Genomic DNA, 22094 nt, shown 5'->3' on the forward strand with positions numbered 1-22094 from the left:
ATTTCCTGTTATTGACAGGATACGTCCTGTCAGCAGTGCAATATTTTCTGCTATTGACAGGATACGTCCTGTCAGCAGTGCAGTATTTTCTGCTATTGACAGGACGATCCTGTCAGCAGTGCAGTATTTCCTGCTGTTGACAGGACGATCCTGTCAATAGCCTCAGGCTTTAACATTTGTCTCTAAGTATAGTATATTTCTAATCTAGGCATCTTGTTTTTTCGGGCCCTTCTTGTTTTTTTTTCGCCCTCTCGCATTAGATATAAGGTCTGCAAAGGACGTCATCCATAAAATTTACTTGGTGTGGCCTAAAGTAGACAAAACACAAAATTGGAGCCAGTAACGTTAAAACGTTAACGGCTGTATAATCCGACACTTTTACGCATACGCACCATTGAATTATACATGAACAAGCGGACTTTTGATATTTCCGTAAGTCACTGTGTGTATAGTGTATGCTGTTTTTTTAGTCATTACTACATATGTGTGTCACTCTTAATCCAATCATTGAGATTTCTCGGAAAGATTACGTCTTAAGCATACGTATCGTCATTAAGCATCGTCGTGGGGTCGTGTGGTGGAGCGGCAGAGTGCGCGACTCGAAACCTCGGTTCGAGTCCTGACTTGCCACTAACCTTGTGCCCTTGGGAAAGGCACTTTACACGACTTTCCTCACTTCGCTCAGGTGAAAATGAGTATTGTCCTGTCCTGTATTCGTCCTCAGCGTTGGTGGCGGCATAAAATAAGTTGATATACCTTGAGTGTGCTGTCACCATGTCTAGTCATGAAATAAAAATAAATGTTCTGTAAGATAAAGCAGTGCGGTACCTAGCAGGTAAGCTGTGACCTTGAGCTGATACCATCGGTTCCTGAAGGTTATCATCGGTCAGTGCGTCAGCTGGGTAGAAAAGTTGGAGATTTTTCCTTTTTCCTAGAAAAACGTCCACTTCCTTACGTTAGTAGCCCGAGGTGGTGCAGGTGAGATTTGGGATGGATTAGGGTGGGAAATCGCGTAACTAGCTGATTTCCGTGTCGCGTAAGGTCATTGCCATTTTGTAGTACCAAGTAATATGTTGATCCAGCATTAAAAAGTACATGTTACAACCTACATGTAAATGTCATAAGAATGACTGTCATCACCCTTCTGTTTCTCCGTTGATTTCTGAAGCGTTATTAATTGATGCGACTGTCAATGAACTGTCTAACAGTATGTTATTTTACTCACACAAAGGTATGTTTTATCTGATCTCTACAAGTATAACAAGGTTTGAATACGCCCACGGCAAATCACAGAATGATAAATGACTTTTGACAACCAAGTGAACAACAGGTTACTTCGACCTACAATGCTACATAGTGAGGGCATTGTCCGTTCTTGTTCAGTACATGTACACAAAACTGAACCTCACCAAAGTTAGCTTCAAAACAAGACAACCCGGACAACATGACAGTGCAGTTTTCACAACTTTTTTTTCCATGTGTATCGGATGAAAATAACGGAAGTGTGCGTTGTGAATCTTAGGTCAAGTGACGCATGGTTTAGGGGCAAGTTGGCGGTGACTGGCGGGTGCATTAGCCGGGTGGTCGGACGACATACCGACGGATACACCTTCAGCCGAATGACGTGTTTCCAACCTTGCGTATCTATTCATAGGTGCTCAGTGATTAGGGGTTGTTCATTAGGGTATCAGGACATTTCGGCACCTGGACACTTCGGCACCTAGACACTTCGGCACCATCTAGGACGGTTCGGCACCTGGCCAAAAACGGCTCGGTACCTTTCCCAGGACGGTTCGGCACCTGACCCAGGATAGTTCGGCACCCAGCCGCCAGGACGGTTCGGCACCTGGACAGCCCGATACATTACTGTGAAACGGTGTTTAATCTACCTGACCCTATCACGAAAGTCATACTATCCCATATCTTTTATTTAATTACTACGTCCGAGTACCCAACGATTTTTTTTGTACAACAATAAAAGCAATATGGAAGAGGCAGTGTTGTGGTCCCAGTGTTGTTAGTTACTGTTGCTAGGGAGGTGTCCCACGCGCGGGAAAAAAAATCAAAACATTAATGGTAAACAGTCTACAAAGATGAATATTGCATCAAAATAACATTAAACAGTGACAGACTATAACCTTAATATGTCTGTCCTGTTACAACTTTCAAAGTTTGTTTTCATTTATTAGCCACAATGATGAAATAATAACAGGTTTGGGTATCTGTTCTGCATAACATATTGGATGGCTTCTTCACTCCTTGCTTTTTTTTACATAATAACTATCTTCGCTGAAAGTCATAGAACGGTTCAGCAACCAACAGCAGCATTCTGTCATTGTAGTGCCGAACCGTCCTGAGCTTGGTGCCGAACTGTCCAGATGCCGGAGTATGCAGGTGCCGAAGTGTACAGGTGCCGAACTGTCCTGATGCCGAAGTGTCCAAGTGCCGAAGTGTCCAGGTGCCGAAGTGTCCGACATCCGTTCATTAGGCTTCGAATTCGCTTCATGGACGACATTGATGCCTCCCAACATTAGAGTAGGCAGATTTACTTGTAAAAAAGATATAAATCGTCCTCAGTTTTTTCTACGTACAGTCGCGTTGTTGTCAAATGACGACGAAACTATGGGATGTAAAAAAAAAACTCATTTAAAGATCACCGGTAATTATACATAGTGGCTTTTCCCTACCAAACAACAACACGCACAATATTCAACTCTGCCGCCAACACCCACCTTTCGTGCGCAGTCTGGTGCCCAGTGACTGAGAAGTCGTCTGGCTGGAGTAACCCTACCGACTACTGGTATCTTCGCGTTCTGCACATGAACATATACAGAGGTAAGGACCTTGGCATAATTGTGTCCTTGCCAGTGGCCATTTTCGGGGGGCACTGGAGTAGATCTACCGAGAGCAGATTAATAATGAAGGCGGAAGTAAAATGCATAGCTGTCCGTCCCGTCAGTGGCCATGACCCATGCGATAGACAATTTCAACCCAAACTTTTTGGTCAAGATGTTCTGTACTTCTGCTGTTATACAGCTTTTATCGTGGTTTGTCACTGTAGGGAAGTGTGAGCTGACTAAAACGTTATATTGACCAAAACACGGGCGACCGCAAAATAAATAGGCGTGTTTGGGAGGTCATGTTTACGGCACACGTTGCATGTTTACGCTGTTATAGGGTGGATATTGTTGGATCGAATTTTGTAACCTTCACCCTCTTGCAACTAGGAATCCGATCGAAAGGAGATGAATGAATTCGAATGTATAACTTAGGTGAAAGTTTTAGTGGGGTCGTGTGGCGTAGCAGCAGAGTGCTCGACTCGGAAGCAAGAGGTCCCGGGTTAGAGTCCTGACATACCACCGATCTTGTGCCCTTGGGAAAGGCACTTAACACGACTTTCCTCACTTAACTCAGGTGAAAATTAGTATTGTCCTGTTCCGCCCTCTATCTGCGTTGGTGGCAGTATAAAATAGGTTGATATAACTTGAGTTTGCCGCCACCATGTCTAGTCATGAAATGTTGGAATATAAAAAAAAAAACTTGACAGGTGACAGTGAAGTGGTGACCACGTGCACGACATTGGGGTGTCAGACATCGTAGTCTTGTTCTCACACTTTCTAGAATCCCTTTTCGGAATATATTTGAGCGTATTTGTTGTAATTTTTTGTGGTCCTATTTTTTGTTTATCAAATTCCCGTTTATCTGAATTCCTGAATACAACCTGATATTCAGATAGCCACTCTGGGTTTTCTTCATGTTCAGTTGATCTTTTCTCGACTACTTATCGTTCCTTTCTTGGCTGATACAAGACTTCTTTTAGTTGGTATGTATATAAAGTTCCATTTTGTGTACCTGTACGTATAGAGTCTAGCCAGATAATTTCAAGTGGCTACCGCTATATGCAGGTTTTCATCTTGTGAATACTAGCAGTCTCATGTTATGTACAGATGTTCTATTTTATTATCTAGTTGAGTTTTGTTCTTTTAGAAGTTTGTCATTGTATATGAATCCCACGATAGACCTCTTTCAACTCCTACAGTTTTGTACATGGAGAGGTGGATTAGAAAAAAGAGAATATAACGGTTACCGTCACATCATTTCATTCTTATTCAAGTCTACCGGGAAATATACAAAGGTAACACACCTGTATTTCAGGTATCCCTGACATTAACATTTACATGTAACGTAAAACACTACTAGTTACATGATAACCAACAAAGTTATCAACATGCAACTACAACAAATATGTGATTTATTAGAATATTTTAGAAACATGCTCCGTGTATATATACAATGTTTCTAAAAATATACATATCAATGGCACGTTCGCACAGAAGGATTGAGTAAACAAATGTTTATCATTTGGCAGACTATCAGGACACCCCACACCCCCATGACAAATCGTTGTGCCATTGTTAATACACTAACAGATTGCTTTATATAGTTTACGGATGTCAAGATTATGAGGCTGAGTCTGGACTGTGATTTTTACGCAAGAAATTGGACTTGTCCCAATTTTCGACCGTGCAACTCCTGTACTAGTCTTTGTCAACAGATGCTTCATAATGACTTCTTCCAACATAATTAACATAGATAAACTTTCAAGATAAGAATGTCAATATTAGTTATAGTTTCCTTTTCCACTTAATACATGACTTACAAGTTCTCAGATGCTGATTCAATTTATGTTTCATATCATGTGATATACGTGATTTTAGTCATCAGTCCCGTTAGAGAAGGTAAACCCCCCACCCACCCACCCGTTAAAGAACCCACCACACTTATCGAAAAGAGTAGGGAACCTTCCCGGTGTGAGTGGTTCAAACCTTTCAGTCTGGTCTCGGGGTTGACATCTTTGAAGAGGTGATACTCACCTGTTATGTCAATCCTTCCACAAATGTGGTAAATCGTCATAAAATAAAAAAAATAAAATAATCTATATTGAATATCATATGTGATAAACTTGACGTGGTTTTCGTCATATCAATCCTAATAGAGCAGGAAAAATAGAATTAGTAGAAAACAGCATTAGTAGAAAAACGGTCTTGGTGTTTAAATGCAATATCAACACAAGGAGACGGGTTATTTCCACACAACAGTAGAAGTTGAATCATAATAAGGCAATAATGTCTGTTATTCAAGAAATACTGTGCTGATCACCCAAATCGATAATATACACGATCAATAAGTGGACAGTTTTGCTTGGTGATTTACATGTGTCCGATCCAAACATTTTAGCGTCCTTACCGTGTTTCTATATGTCTAATTTTAGTGTGCGCAACCGGATCAAAATGTCTGTCTCCGTGGGTGTATAAATACGCTGTGAAAATATCGTGTCGTGTACGTGTGGTTATATCCTATCCTCTTTTGTTACCACGTATATTTACAGAACATCCAGATCCGTAAAACGGTTGATATATCACGGACAATAGATTTACGTGGCTCTCAGAGAAATATTTCAAAATCAGAGTGGCTATTAAACGTTTCCTTTGGTCCGTAGAAAACGTGCCCAACCTTGATTCTACGAACCGTACAAGGAAACGATGTGCCCCTAGGCTGCTCACTTTGAAACGAGATGACAAAACAAAGATTAACAGACTGTGTCTTCCTCTTTGCTGCACGACGCACTCTTTGGGGGGTGGGGGGAGGGTTACCTTGTGATGTGGACATCCTATCGCCAGCGCTCTGTTAACTCCGCCTACTTTTTACCATGCACGAGGCAAGATACAGATCTCTGAAGTTCAGTAATTTATGAAAGGGAGTGTATCTGGGGGACGGAAAAGTTCAACGCTGTACTGTTTACGTACTCGTGCCATTTGAAAGATTTGTCATCGTTCAACATAACACTGGGAGCGTACTGGAGAGTGGGTTTGGAGAGAATTGGTAGGGGAAATTTTTTCATTTTTGTTAGATTATGTGATGTTGTTATCGTGATAGTACTAGTCTGAATAGCGTGGATTTTTGCGGTTTGCTAGTTGTTCTGGTCTCTCTTGTTTACAAAATCAAGACACATTAGGTTTTTTTTTGTAACTGTGGACTGTGGCATCTTGCAATTAATACAATGAGGACTAACCGACATTCGTCTACAGGCGAATTTCACCAAAGCGGATGTAATTACCTATCTAATTATTTACTATCTGCGTTTGTTTTTCATCGTTTTACTTAATGAAAACGTGGTGGAATGATGTAGATCATGAATTTCGTCAATCAAAGTTTTTTAAAAAATCACTGAAAAATGAGCATGCATGTGTCAACACAACACATCTGTGATGAGTTCACAAAATTCTGAGATTTCCGTTCAACGTATATGGTATGAACCTTCACATTCCTAAATAATCTAAAAGCTATTGCGGTTTCTCTTCTGAAAAGTTTCTCCAGCGTTTCTGCCAGCTATCTTAAAATCTTAAGAAGGTTGAAAGTACAAATTAGATTCTTAAAAGCTCCCCCAAAGTATTTTGAACATCTAGTACGTAGGCTCAAAAGAATGGTTATCCCAGTTGGACAAGAGATTATGTCTGTCAACAATTAACTGGAAGCGACATTGTTCAGATCAGTGAGTACTGAGCGGTTAAGACCACTCTATCTCATGCCTAGAATATTAATCACCACCAGTCACTTTTATAGGTCTGGAAAAAAATTCATGGATTTTGTCTACTTTCTTCGGCTTACTTGGTTTCAAAGTAGAGTACGGTTCAATTGTATGGTTTGAATGGGTTAAAATTACGTGTATACAAAGTATATTAAGCAGAATTCCTTCCATCCAATGGATGCAGCGTTTAGTCGTAAACATTAATTCCCAATCCCTCATGCCTTCATACTGTATACTAGTACTGCATCTAGTCTCATCCGGTTTTAAATCAAAGTTTGATTTCTACCATGTAATACGTTGTCTTTGTTACAATGAATTAACACATTGAACGAGAACAATACGGGACTTGTTGCTGCACACCTCTCTCCAGGTGTTGTCTTCTCGGCATTCCTAACACGTTTACTATAAAGGTGGTATAATCCTTTGCTAGAGGAGAAATTCCGGCCCTGGAGCTCCATTGCTGAATTGACCGGAGGAATTCTTTTAATGTGTTCTGTTGAAAGGGGCTTAGCCTGGGTGCCATCCTATTTGTATACTAGGGCCCCCATACTCACTCTAGCCTCTACCAGGCTTCGGGGGCGGCAGGAAAGAGTAGAAATCGGCCAAATAGAGAGATGGCATGCCAAGGGAGTTTGGTCTGCTGGAGAGAACAATTTGACTGTTTAAACTATTTGACTGTTTAAACAATTTGCCTGTTTAAACTTCGCAAAAACACGTTACATTACCGGAGAACGTTTCATGTACAGTCAACCTGCCAAGGTGACCACCTCTTCAAGCTGACCACCTGTCCATGGTGACCGCTTTTTCTCGGTCCCAAAAATTTTCCCCATTGACACAAGCATTAAGCAACCTGTCCCAGGATACCACCTGGCATACGCGACCGCGACCGTCCTGACTTGGGTCTGCTCAAGGCCTGATACTTGCCCATGGTGACCACATCATTTTTGATCATGTTCATTTTTGATGACAACTAAAGAGAATGCATGCAGAAACCAGCCAGTTTTCCTTGACTGCTGGGTGATATTTTTGTTCAAGGTAAATTGTTCCATGTGCCACCCTCCCCACATGCTGGACATGCATTTACAGCATTTGACATTAGAATATCTCGACTTGGAAATCATTTATGTCTCAGTCATGTTGTGAGGTGACCCTCTTCACCTATCCAAGGTGGCCACTTTGGTTAATCTCCAAGCAGATCCCTCTCGGTGGCAAAAAGACAGTATCAATTGGCCAGGCAGTATCCATTAGCCAGAGAAGGTTGCCAGCCACCGACGGGTGGGGGTCAGGACAAAAAAAAACGGCCAATATAAAAAGGTAACGATCATTCCCCCACAACCTCTGCTTGAAGGTTGTTTACACAAAGTTTATTAGCATAACCCTTCAGATATGAATCAGGTTGTCTTGTGACTGGTCCCACCCACGGCCTGTGTTTCGTCGCAGAGTCGTGACACCCTCGAGCAATTGTAATTGTGCCGTGTCGAGGTGTTTAAAAGCTCACAGGTGTCATGTTCGCCCTTGTGAAAATATCGCCTGGGGCAACGGAGTTGTTAGTGGGAGAAGACGTGCAAAAGCGCCCCTAGCAGAATGTGGAGGAACTCCACGTCTCTGCTGTTTGAGGCTTGGGTACATTTCCACGTTCAAGCAGGGCAGATACATATTTCATATTCTATTACACTGGGGGTGTCCAGTATATAAAAGGAACGCCAAGTATACGATAGACGAATCACACTTCAACTTGCAGAGGCTTGGAGATTTTAGTTTGTGAGGTAAAATCCCCAACTAAAATCCCCAACCATATCTTTTGACACGATACTGTCTTCCAAAATGCACGTGGCATGTATCTTGTCACAAACTCGTTGGATACGTGTCTCCTACAATACAAAATACAAGTATCGATATCAAGAGAGAAACGCAGGGAACCAAAACCATTTGTAATTCTTGACTGACGTCCTTGACATCTACAGTATCTATTACCTGCAGTGCGTGTTGAGGTCCTAGGGGGCGTTTCTCTTGACAGGCTAAAAATATGCATATCAGACTCTGTTATTCCCTGGGAAGCGTGGTTAACAAATGGTAGCAGAGGATACAGTGAATAACTGTTTCAGTATTGACCTTATTGACCATATTCTATAATTAATTTCGAGGAACTATAAACCAATCAATGACGGACAGCAATTATGAGTATATAAGTTTATTGAAGGCCCCGATTCTAGAACCTCCGCGTGTTTGCCAAAATCGATACCTATTTTCGTCACACGTGCGTACGTGGAGACGTACCGACGTCACAGAACATCCTGGACCAGTCTTTATAGACAGAAAACAACAGTCGCGCGTTGTTTACTTGTCTTTAACAAAAATATAGTGTGACGTCTGTAGCTGTTTTGAGCATACGCCTATAAACGAATATCTGTGGAATCAAAATGTGCATTCTGTTTTTCATATCAACACAGCAATAAGAAAAAATAGAAAAATAAGTGGTAGGTTTGTGTACATACCTTTACCAAAAATACGGTATGACGTCTGTAGCTGTTTGAAAAATACGCCAATAACCAATATCTATGGTGCCGAAATGTACATTTGTTTTTCATATCAACAAGGCTATGGATATAATTTATGGATTATTCATATTCCACAAAATCTGTCGCCCTGACAAGAAGGCCAGTCTCTTCATTTCTTCAGTTCGGTTCTGTGCACCTGAGCCATGTCCCACTGTCACTGAAGCTATGTTGTTAACAGGTACGATTTCTTCTAGTTACTAGTGCTCTTCAAGCAGAGGTTGGAGGGGAAGTTGAGACCTTTCTATCATATGCCCTGTTTTTTGTCGCTACTCCCCACCACAGCGACAGAAAACGGGGTATGTGATAGAAAAGTCACGATCTTCCCCGGCAACCTCTGCCTGTAGTGTATATTTGTATAGTGGCATATTGTGTTTGTAGCTATAGTGTGTCCTCAATATACCCGAGGGATTACTCATGTGTAACACAGTTTATTGGTGTTGCCCCACCCTAGATGATGATGATATCTCGCCTGAGGTACCGGTGTAGCGGCTGCGGGTATACCACGCTTCAGAGGAAACGCATCGGCGACCACGTCGATGGCCACCGACGCGACGTGGAGAGACAGCGCGCCGGCCAACAGGACGAGGACGCCGAGAAGGAACCCGTCGGCTCGTCGGCCCAACATGTCCGTATCCTCATCCAGATAGAAGACAAGGAGTCCAAACCGAAGTCTCAACAAGTCAAGCGCAAGCGGAGGTGTTGGACTGATGATTTATTGCATTTGCTAGACCAAGTGGACGAACCCGAAGTTGGTGAGCAACAAAAAACGTCGCCCGACAACACCGAATCCCTGCCCGTGAAAGGAGCGGCCGAGCCGCGGGGCAATGACACATCGGCGGCTGAGAATAGCTCAGGAAAAGGTCAAAAGGCTCTGGGGATGGCGCTATTTAACCAATTATCTAATTATGGGGAATGTTCAGGCCAAGGGGTGGTGAGAAACAGTCCCGCCGAACAGCCTCACCAGTTACAGAAGGGCCCACGGAACGGCCTGCACGTAGACCTGCCGCACTCCCGGACATGGGCAGAACAGATACAGGTCGAGAGAAGGGACACCTGCCGAGACGCAACTGTAAGTAACGCTCACCAATTTACGAACTCAGGCGGCGATACAACACAAATCTCGCATCGTGATAGTACTGTAACCGTGCCACCCCTGCAGGGAATGGTAGGTGCCGGTCCGCAAAAGCAAGTAGAGGATCAAGTTCGGTCACTCGACTCGCAGTGTTGTACAGAAAAGAGCTCGGCACCTTCAAAGGTGATCCTTACCACCCCACCAAACAACGGAATGGACGATGCGACAAGTTTGACATCCGTAACCGAGGACAGCCGTACTGAAGAGCAAAGTGACGGGACGCCAGTCATTACGGACGTGTTTTCGATCTCGGAATATCAAGCGACGATAAAAAAATTACAACCGGATATTTCACGCGGCCTCTCCGAGACTGAGACCCGCCGCCTGAAGCTGTCTCACCTTCACCTGGAAGGGTTGGAGCCCCGCAAGGCCAGCCCTCCTCAGAGGGAGATCCAGTCCGCCCCGCCAGCCCTGCACACACAAGGCGCGCGTGTCGGCGGTCTAGCCCTCGAACCGGATCCAACCTGTAGCGTGCCAGTTTCCACCGCTAGTGGCGACGTTTTGGTCGTCATTCGTCAGACAAACAGCAAGACTTCAAGTGATCCCCATGAAATGCAAGAATTAGGAGAGACAATGACTGACTCACAAAACACCCCTTCTAATGGAGACCATTATCGTTCGGGAGGTGCAAAAGACCAGGGGTCACCAGAAAACATAGGCCCGTCGGTATACAACGAGCAGCCGGCTACAGAAGCAAGCGTCCCCGCCCAACAAGGGATCGATATGTCGGTTACGTCGTCCAACGCACCACCGCTGACGACGTACGGGAATGTAGCTTCCTCAACTGCCAATGGTGGTGCGCCTGGCACCACAAAATTTCGGACTATAGCTCCAAAACCATGTTTTATAGATCAGATTCGCCCGTACTACGTGGGAGAGTCTAGAATATTCCGGTGTTTTCAGTGCCCTTTTATGTGTTTGGAAAAGAAGCTTCTGCTTATGCACATGCGGGAAGAACAGTGCTATTCGGGGCTGGTGAGGAGAGAGAGTGCCATGGAGGCCCTGAAGGCGCTGAAGGAAGGACACACCGCCATAGACACGGCACAGCTGCAGGCCAGTAACGAGACGTGTCACGGGGGGACCCCGATCATCGCGGCCGACAAATCAGTGCCCTCACCTGCCGCGAACATAGAGGTGTCATCGGACGATGGCACTCCGGAGGAAGACACAAACACAGCGCTGTCCGTGGTGCCTATACCACCTGACAATAACAACGTGAAAGCGGACGGATCTCCAGAAAGTATTGCGAAAGCGCCCGTGGAGAAAATCGTCGGACCCGCAGACGACCTTATCCCCATCGGCACGACATTTCCAACAGAAGTCAAATTTCCGGCATTCAAGCGACCAATCACGATCCGGAACCAGCAACAGGCCGACAAACTTCGGGAGATTCTGCAACACGAGCACCTGAAAGCCAGGTTCATGCAAATGCTCAAGGTGAGGCTAAAAAGGGCTCTGACGGTGGTGAATAGCAAAACACTGGGAGGGAAAGGCGTTGAGAGCAATGGGGATGAAAAATCACAGACGAATGTCCAGGGTGCGAATGTCACGACAGGTTCGCGTTGCAACACACACGCGAAGGTGAGCAGTAGTCCTGCCCTGTCACCCATACCGGAGGTCAGCATCAAGAAAGAACCAGCGCTTGGTTCTTGTTGCAGCCACGAGCCGCAAGTTGACCAGCCACGAGACGGAAAGTGACCAGAAAGTTACACCGGTACCAGCGACGCCAAGCAAAAGCGTGCGGGGCAGGCAAACGTCGACTGCTGAGCGACAACCAGAAAGTATTGAGCCGCCGAAAGCGAACTCCATTACCCAGGCCAGTCAGAAAAGAAAGTCGCCGGTGCAAGAGGATCACATTGTCTATGTTGGACAAGACTGTGGAGTTCAGCGCGCTAGAACCACCACCATGATCATGACAGAACCACCACAGATCTCAGCCACAGACAAACTACAGAGCGCTGTAGTAGAGGCCTTGAGGGAGAAACTTTTGGAAAAACAGCACACCTCCCCTACCAACAGAGCAATGCCTGGCACCACACCAAGCAATATCGGCCAGCTACCCGTAACAGTGGGGCCGCTGGCACCTTCACCGTTAGACCAGCTGACAAGGCTCACCCATGAACCCTACCTTGTCAACAAGTCTCAAAATAACGCAATACTGACAGGAGGGTCTACTACAGCGGTCAGTGTCAGCCACAAGCGGTCTGTTGCGATGCCACGTACCGCTACAGTAAGTCCAGAACACCGACACGCTGCCAAAAGGGGGGGCCACCCCGACGTTGTGGAGTGTTCCCCGCCAAAATATCAAGCCCTACAGCAAAACATTTCCTTCGGAGACTTTCAGCACCTCGTGCGCCGCCACCCGGGGGAGGGCGGTAACTTCGCCGCCGTAAGAACGAACGTGATTTACGCGCCACAGCCCCAGGGAGTAGACCCAAGGATACCGCTGCGCCCATTGGTCGGCCCTATAGCTAACACTCAAAACTACAGTGTTGCCACAGCTATTCCACAGAATCCTTCAGCACACACAGGAAAATACCCATTCCAACAACAGCTAGAGAAAATCAAGGATACGGCTGACCAATCCATGGCATACAAGTACTGCAATGGAACCACACACCAAAACGACCATGTGCTGCATACAATTGGGCCAACTAGGGCCTGGCCGCCCAGCAGAAGCCCTATGAACACCACTTCGCCGTTAGACTTTCAGACAGAGGCCGCCAGCAAACATCCAGCCTACCGTCTCGGACCACCACCACAACTACATAACGGAACCCCGCCATTTAATCCGCCATTTATGACACAAGGAACCGGTAACGGATACGCGCAGATCAGCCGCCAAGATACAGAGACCAAGCGAGACGACACCAGTCCAGAACCGATGGACCTACGGGTGAAGAAGCGTAGGCCATCGCCACCGCCTCTGATCCGGATAAAACCGTCTTATCATCCGCCGACAACCGTCACACCATCAGCGGTCGGACCTCCCTGTCACAACGGCTGGACCAGGCGGGACGACCGGCTCGCGTTCAACGGGGAACCCAAGTCACACATCAACTCTCGCGAGAGGTTGGCCGTTCTTCTGAACGAGATCGAAACGTCTGTTCGCAGTGACTATGCCGCGCAGAGGAGAACATTTCCGTGAGACCAAATATCTGCAGACGACGTGACGTTAGCTTTTACGCACTTTTTGTGAGTCAAGGAAAGACAGTCAAGCCGCTCTTTGATAAGACATTTGATATACAGCGGACAATTGGACGTTTAATCAAGGTATGACAAGCATATTCCTATGTGAACTAAATTTAATATAATAATAATAATATCAAGGTGTGGGCAAAAATGCAAACTTAAAAAGCTTACAACCTAAGAATTATTTCAGTAAAGATGTGTCTGTCTTGCCACACCAATTGTTCAAATTGATGTGACTGCTTTTATTGTTTTTGGAAAGATGAAAGATAGTAGAATGATTAAAAAGCTGATTCAAGTATGAATGAATAACTTGTGTAATGATCATGACTTATTATGTTAGCTACATATAATACTAGAATGTAATTTTAACTTCATTCATTCATGTATTGTTATTTTATTTAAAGTGCAACCTTCAATTATTCCTAAACGATCGTAATGCATTATGCAATTGACAAGTGTGTTTGAGGCAACAACCTCAACACATATACTTATAATCAATTCTACAAGTTTAGGTACACATCTGTAAACTATTGTAAACTTTGTCTCAGCTAATTTCAAAGTAAATTAATTTTGATGGATTGTGATTTTTTTCGGCATACAGAAAAGTCTTTGTATCATTATGCTTTAGGAACAACTTTAAGAATAGGTAGGGATTTCTTTTATTAAGGTAACATTATTGGCAGATAATATGACACATTTTCATGGATTTTAGGTAAATGTAGAATTGTACCAATATATTGAAGAAATTCAGATTTTTTAGCCATTAGTCAGTTATATATAGGTTTGCTTTTATACTTATTTGCCTGGTACATTCCAATGCCATGGATTGCCACATTTTGTCTGATGAACCATAAAGTTAGGACTGGCACCTAGTTTTGGTAGCCCTGTTTTAAACATAATATAACCAGAATTTCAGAAGTGCTGTTGTAGATATAAACCTTTGCCACTTAAGACTGTTGCAGTTATATTATATCTATCCGGAATTTTCAGACCTTGTTTTTGTAGTCTTATCTAGAAATGGAGATTTTCATGAATTAACCTCCTGACTTATATTATACCTTGAGACGTAAGTTTACTACTGTCTCTGTTTCTGTTGTTGTCATGTCAACTTCGCTATTTGTTCTGGTGGTGAAAGGAATAAAATACTTCTTATTGTCAAACTCCTGGACTGTAATAGTATAGATCTTATGTTATTTGAAACAAACAATAAGCAAACAAGATTACGCGGACGTTGAATGTTATGAGTAAGCTCAGAAACATGAGTCGGCATGACATTACCCTTTCATGGAAACATACCTCTGAATCACACACAAGCGTGGCAAGGACGTGTCCTTGTGTATAAAATTTAAAGGTTAATCTGACCAGCGTTTATAAAGTGATACAGACGTTAGTTAGGTCAGATTAATTTCAAGCATCGCACAGCATTTATCAAGATGTGTGGATATCTTAAAAGGCATTCCATGCAGTTTTTAGGGCTTGAAAACCCCATTTTTCAAAGCCAATATTCTAGTCATTTATCTACTTACTGAGATGCAACCACACTATCCCGATGTATATTGACCCTAATGGAGCAAAAATTACCAAAATTCTGAAAAATGGTCACTGAAAGGGTCCTGGGCTGATTAGGGTACCACCCAGAAAATAAAGGACTCAGCTTGGGGCTTGGGGCTTGTTTTAAAAGCCCAAAGTATGAAATACTGATTCAAATGTGCTAATGTGAGGCAGTATGTGTCAATACCATACAAATTGCCTTCTTCAGAATATTCCCAGTTTTGCTGCCCTGAAATTGCAAAGGATGACTTTAAGATATGAGCAGAAAGCAATTGACTATGGACAGGACAAATCAAAAGACACCCTGTTATCACCGCTTTGTATGCCTCTCTATTTTAAATCCACGCCATTTGAATTTATTGTATTAATAGCTAGTATGTCATTTCCTTTTTACCTTAATTCATCTCACCAAGAAAAGTTTCTATCGCTCAGTATCAAGGGCGTTTAACGAACATAAGCACGACTCCCAAACTTTCACAACGAACGGAATTCCTCTAATCCCCCCTCCCGCCCTCTCTTTGAATTGATATTGACAGTTTGCCAACAACAGATCGAACCATAAAGGTCAAATAGCCAGGGTTTATCCATGGCCCTTTTGTTGTGAGTCCCTTTGTTGTCTGATTTTCATCTCTTAAGTGTTTCGAATGCCCTTGGAAACATTCATTGGTGAGGAAAAGGACAGGAATGTAACTCATCACAAGTGCCTTTTGACCTGAGTTGACCTTGTCAGTTGTCGCTCCACCAGAAGTGATAATTTTCCCATGATGTAAGTGGAAATGGTAAAGGTCAAAATATCATGGCGCCATCCTTGGCTTGTTGACAACTGAATCCCATGGGAAAATTTCTGTGAGAGTGCGTTTATCTCTTACTGTATGTGTGTGTATGTCAGCGCCTATCTCTCTCTCTTCCTCTCTCTTTCTCTCTCTCTTTCTTTCTCTCTCTCTCTCTCTCTCTGTCTCTGCGTGTGTGTGTGTGTGTGTGTGCGTGCATGTCTTTGTGTGTGTATCTTTGTGTGCGTGTGTGTGTCTTTGTGTGTGTGTGTGTGTGCGTGCATTTCTTTGTGTGTGTATCTTTGTGTGCGTGTGTGTGTCTTTGTGTCTTTGTGTGTGTGTGTTTGTGTACGTGTGAGGGGGTTCAGTTTCTATGTTTTCAATTGCAAATTTTAGTCCCATTTGTTCATTATCCACAACGCAGTTACACAATGAATCCAGACCTAGTATTTACCCCATCATCACCTTGTGTTGAATACCGTCCCCGACCAACACCTAAACATTGCATCTGTAGCCCCAGGCGGTGTTGTGGTATTCTATCTCTATGTCACCACCACTAGTGCAATTCTACCCTTCGAAAAACACTTTCCAATGCAAATTAAACTATTCAATTCAAGATTGAACGAAATGTACCATATAATACTCTCCGGATATTGTTTACAAGGTCTTTAAATTTGTTTAAAAGGTCTTTAACAAATTGAAGGTCCTTAACCCACTTAATAGCTATACATCACTGGCGTAACGGCCTCAAGCAGAAAGACCAGACAAATGCCAGGGGTAAAAAATCCAGTCTATTGTGTTATGTCATCACGTATTTTGGCTATATTAACAGTATCCACAGCCCATAAGAACACAAAAACAATGACAAACGTTAATTAATGACAAACGTTTGCTATTTGGTGTCGTCATTTTTGGTGACGCCTAAATGAGCGGAGGCATTTTTACGATGCATTTTTGCTTGTCAGTTTGGCATTTGCACATGGTTTATGAGGTTAGTGACCTGTGGCCCGTATGATCAAGTTGTCCAGGTGATTTATGACCTCTCTATTCCGACACAGTTTAACTGCCACCCGGGCAGACGTAGCCTTGACACGTACAGTTTGACTTTTCACGTGTACGGTCAAATAAAACGACTCTAGTGGATTGTATATAGCCCGTGTTAAACCATTTCTCACTGTCAGAGACCGTATGAGCCACCTCCTTCGCACTTAGGGCTATAGTAGCCTCTACCAGGCTTCGGGAGGCGGCTGGAAAGAGTAGAAATCGGCCAAATAGAGAGATACATGTAACCGGGTGCGGTAAAATGTTTTCTCCCCGCAGACAAACTCCCCTGGCATGTTATCTCTCTATTTGGACGATTTCTACTCTTTCCATCCGCCTCGCCGAAGCCTGGTAGAGGCTAGGCCAGACGGCAATGGTCGGAAAAGTTGTAGAAATCCTCAACAAAGTAGAGATAATTGGTAGCGTAACTGAGCTTGCCTTGAAGAAAAAATCACAAAACTGTAGGTGGTTGCAAATGGCATTTCATTCATGATATATTTTACCTCCATATTTTCATGCACTTGTGACCCATTGTATAGCCAACAAACCTATAGAGACTCTCACAGCAGTAACTCCATACTTTACAGCAAAGGTCAAACGTCAAAGCTTGTATAAGTCCTTCCAAGGACATAAGGTCATCGGTCTTTCAAATGATCTCTCTTCCAATGCCTGCAATAATTTCTTAATTAAAAACCCCGCGCACTGGTATGACATCTGTTTTCATGCAACGTTAACATACCCTTGGGCAAAACGTGTTTTTGTACGATACAGGAATGTACATAATTATACATAATTCTCCGTCGTTGCTATTCTTATCTTCTGACATTTTACCAGCAACACTTAAGACCAAGTAAGAAGTCAACAACTATTGTCCTCAGTCATCCCCCGGAGGTTTTCTTCTGCTTGAGTGTAAGTTCTTGCCCTGGCCTCGCCCTACATCGAATGACAAACGGCAGCCCAGGTGTCAAACTGGTATCCCTTTGTTTAGTTGCAGTGATCCACACCGCTGAAACGCCCAGAAGGGTAACCTTGTGTCACATACACACTCCCATGCTCAGGGAACAATTACCCTTCCCCTAGGGCCCCGCCATCTAGTTGGGAGGGTCGCTACGATTTAGTCAGTCCTACCTGGAAAGACAGGTACTGTGCGAGCGTTTATGCTAAATATAAATCCGGTCACCATGGCAGATCTGGAGAAAAAATGTCATGTTTCGATGGTAATTTCACCCATGAAATCTACTAGTATTCTGACGAAATCACGAGCAAAATCGGTAGAGATGTGAAAATAAACATTCAAAACAAGTTGACCTTGTTCTGTAATTACATGCACGACATAATATCTATTCTTAAGATATGTAGTATTCACTCGGACACTGACGATCTTTCGGTGAATGATTCACAATTAACACTTAAGATTAGACTAGATATCCGGTGACGCCAAGAGAATCCGTGTTCGATGATTGGTAACTCATCTTTGATGACGCACGAGTTTCATTCTGTACGTCAAAGATGACCTTTCGGGAATAAAAACAAATCACCCGTTTTGAAACGTTCTAAAATCAAATTTAAAGATTCAGAATTAAAGTCTGTATCTCTTCTGTTAATATCAGACACATTTAGCAACACGGTGTTCTATTTTAGACCCTGTGTGCTCGAAATAGTTGTTTGCCTGAGGCTAGGTTACATAAGACAGACCCGTCCAGGTGATTTCTTATCCGCTTCACTAAATGTTAACCTGTAACAAAATCGTCCTATCTTCGTGCTGTTCTGTACGTAGGTTTGCAAAAGACTACACTATATACACACACCAGAAGAACAATCTCTGAAGGAGACTTTTACCCAAGATTATAAACGGGCCATATAACTGATTCATGTTTGGTGTACCATCCCGCCGAGCAATTACGGTAATTCACCTGAAAGGTCAAATGACCGTCGGTGTTCAGGGAGTGTAAAATGGCATAATCATGTCAGCTACCTTAGTCAAGCTTTTTTAGCCACTGTCTTGCCAAATTCCATTTAATATACTGTCAAGGCTGTTGAATTATCACTTGATCGCGTACAATTTTCAGTATGCCGTGCAATTTTCCTAACTTCTTGATGTAGTCTTGAATTTGAGCCTACCCTCCACCAAACTTACAAACAATTACTGATCTTATCAAGCACACATAATACCTAATCTCCAAGCAGATGTACTGGTGGCTACAAAGACAGTATTAAAATGGCCAGACAGTATCCATTAATTTGCCAGACAGTTACTCTGGCCAATTTGATACTGTTTTGCAGTCTGACACCGAAGATCTGCTTGGAGATTACATACTAGTAATAGCCAGTTACTAGTATGTTGATTGATTTAGTTTGTCCAGTCAAGTACTGTTCCACCTGGATGCCTAACCTTCGTCAACATAAGAGCTGTTTGTTTGCCCATCACATAGCTTACTTTCATGTAGGTGGACATAAATCTATCTATTGTTTGTTTCTGTGCACAATTTTTTATCTTGTGGCTGTAGAAAGAGCGACCACTTGCTAGATTCAGTCTACGAGAATCCCTAGCATACATTCAAGCCAGGCTACGGAATTCGTCTCATCGTCTATGTTTTCTAACAATACATTATTGTAATTTAAAGCTTTGGCTACGAATCATCGTAACTACTGTTAAGTTAGTATGTAGCTAAAACTTAACTTTATACAGGAGCGACATTTCAAAAAGCGCCCCCTGTCTTTAGATATATGAATGGCAGGCTGCCGAATGCAACATGCAGTTGTTGTATTACTTTGTCTCATAAGTATTTTCACGTGCCTACTTTAACACGGGGTCAACAAAGATACACGTCGTCATATTGGTGCCAATTATTGGCTTCTTCTCTGTGTATGTCCAATGACTTCTACATGTACAGTATTATAGAGTGCCCTTGTATAATGTCCTTGAGCCGCATGTCTCTTGATGTTCTCTGATTCTACCCATCACTGATTGATCACATTACGAGACTGAGTCTCGCGCCTCAGTTCAGCGTGGCAGCGTGCGATAGTCTGAACTCCTGCGAGAAACGCAGGCCGACAGTCCCGACATACACACCTCTCTACCTCCCTCAGTACCCCGGCCAGACTCCTTTGACGGGTGTACTCTGGACTGCCCACAGCATGCTGACCAAAATATTCTGCCCTAACGTTGCGAAACCTCGGAGGTCCCGACCGAAGGAGGTTAACTTCTTCATCTCTTGTCGTGGAGGATTGTGTGGTTGTGGGCCTGACACGGAGGTCAATCGGTACACATGAGGACACGGTACCGGTTCCTTGTGGAAATGATGGTCTACGGGCGTCTCCTGCGTCTTCCTTCGCGGTCGCTGAACAGTGGTTGCCGAGGCCGGAGCTGTAGGCACCCGTCAGATTCTGTGAACGATCGGCGGTAATCATACGGTAACTGGAACCGTATAGCAACACTTGTTGTGTGCAGGGTAATTCCAGCAGCTTCTTTTTTTCTTCAACTCTTCGTCTCTTCACTGTAGGTTGCTTTGTGCTCCCCAACTCCATTAACCTCTTCCACATCTTGATTCTTAGGATGTTTGTAAATCTGTTTCTGCTCCCTTCTTGCTCGAGAACCCTTCGAAGTTTGTCCGCATATCTGACGTTCACGGTTACTGTTTGCTTCTTGAAGGTGGGAAAGGGAATCCTTGAGATGTTTGCGCCATCTTTAGAAGTTACATTTCCACCACGCAGGGTCTGTTTGTAGCGCTTTTGTTCTTGTTTACGTTTCGTCGGATTTGATGTTTTAACGGCGCCATCTATGGACCTTTCATCTGACTGTTTCTTAGTCACGCCACTGTAATTTGTTGCAATTATTTTTCTCGTAACATTTGGGTTCCTCCCAGTGCGACATACCACCCTGTTATACATGAGTTGGTCTGTATCCTTCACTGTGTACTTGTTTTTCAAGTTCTTCAATTTGCCTCTGTAACTTGACACATTTCCTTCAAAACCTGGGCAACACTGTACGTCTCTCATATGAAGGTGAAGATCGTCCTTGTGGGAACATACAAATGAGCACTGGAAGCATTTGAATGTGTTACTCTCAACTGCTGTGTCCTCTCTTGCCACAGAATGCTGTGTATTCATACTTGAAGCCATTTAGATGTTGCCCGAGCCTCGTGATCTAGGTCTTTTCACTTAGATGACATCCAATGATTGTTTGTAAAATTGGTCAGTCTCCCAGTGTTAGAAATAGAAGTCCTTATTATGTGATCGAGAAAAAGACAGAACAACGAAGTCTCAAACTGTCTTACCGTTGTTGCAGATTGGCCCCAACTTGAGTTGAACGTTCGGAAGTAAAAGTCGAGGCTGCCGTGATAAAAAGTTCTCACCAGCAAACGTCCCGTGGCCTATAGCTATGTTGGAGAATCGCAGTCTTTCCTCTGGATGGACAAGTTGGTTACTACAAAACAGACACAGAACTTCGGCTCCACGAATTGACGCCGATGTACACAACTGTACTGTACTATATACATGTTACCGTACATACCCACAGAGACCTACTGGTGTAGCGAGCATGGTCAGAACCTTGCTTTTTACTTTGATTGACGTCATCGGTGCCCTTTTTTCATCACGTATTCCCCTGATGGCTGTGATTTTGTTGTCATGTCCTATTCATGCCTATTCCGGTGACGCTGGTGAAGATAAGATCCTGTACACCCATTCCTTTACATCACAAACATCAAGCTTACAGCTACGTCATATCAGCTACTTGGCCAATGAAAGAGCTGCACCGTTTGGTTAATTTTGTTTATTGTGAGGCGACAAAGCGTTTCCAATTAACAACTTATTGACATTACGACAGACATCAAAGCTCTGTCCCAAAAAGGCTAATTCAAAGCTCACAGAAGTACTCCTAGTGACGCATCTAGTTGCTGCTGATGACGTCAGTTTCGGGACCCTCGGGGTGTGCGGAGCCAAATAAATACTAGGCTCTTTCAAAAGTATCGTCAGTTGCTTAACGATAGTCCGGGCGTGGGATATGTTTCTGTTCAACGACATGCTTCACTGCCGTTAGTCAGGTTGCTGACTAGAAATGAAAAATTCATAGCTGCCACCTGCGACAATCATGACTAGTACTTGGCTAGTTAAGGTCACACCAATTTAATTTGTTGGTTCTGCGAACAAAAATAAAATAAAAACAGGTCTGGGCATCCTATTACATCCTCAAATGCTATGAGAGGAGCCATGAAGTCAACACAAAAGGTCACAAAAGGCTGGGTCAATGAATTATGAAC

At 43.5% G+C, this 22094-nt stretch overlaps 2 protein-coding genes across 2 annotated transcripts in view; one reads left to right on the top strand and one right to left on the bottom strand.

The window, feature by feature from the left end:
- The window catches only part of LOC109464277 (cyclic nucleotide-binding domain-containing protein 2-like), a 29600-nt gene extending 8027 nt beyond the window's left edge, over positions 1 to 21573 (bottom strand). The window contains exon 1 of the mRNA XM_019761228.1: positions 21111 to 21573. The gene's annotated coding sequence lies outside the window, so the exon portion shown is untranslated. The remainder of the gene's footprint in view (positions 1 to 21110) is intronic.
- Positions 8746 to 14620, top strand: LOC109464278. Its single transcript, XM_019761229.1, has 3 exons — positions 8746 to 9325; positions 9599 to 11950; positions 11982 to 14620. The coding sequence occupies exons 2-3, from the start codon at positions 9599 to 9601 to the stop codon at positions 13425 to 13427; spliced, it is 3798 nt and encodes a 1265-aa protein (XP_019616788.1). The 5' UTR covers positions 8746 to 9325; the 3' UTR covers positions 13428 to 14620.
- Positions 21574 to 22094: the final 521 nt, after the last annotated feature.

The sequence above is a fragment of the Branchiostoma belcheri genome, unplaced genomic scaffold (assembly GCF_001625305.1).
Source record: "Branchiostoma belcheri isolate BF01 breed outbred unplaced genomic scaffold, Haploidv18h27 scaffold135, whole genome shotgun sequence".
Lineage (NCBI taxonomy): Eukaryota > Metazoa > Chordata > Leptocardii > Amphioxiformes > Branchiostomatidae > Branchiostoma > Branchiostoma belcheri.

What these genes read in the sequence shown, in the direction of transcription:
- LOC109464278 (XM_019761229.1), top strand. Translation starts at nt 9,599, where the DNA reads ATGATGATGATATCTCGCCTGAGGTACCGGTGTAGCGGCTGCGGGTAT. An exon ending in GTTGCAGCCACGAGCCGCAA is followed by an intron (nt 11,951 to 11,981) that starts GTTGACCAGCCA and finishes GAAAGTGACCAG; the next exon opens with AAAGTTACACCGGTACCAGC.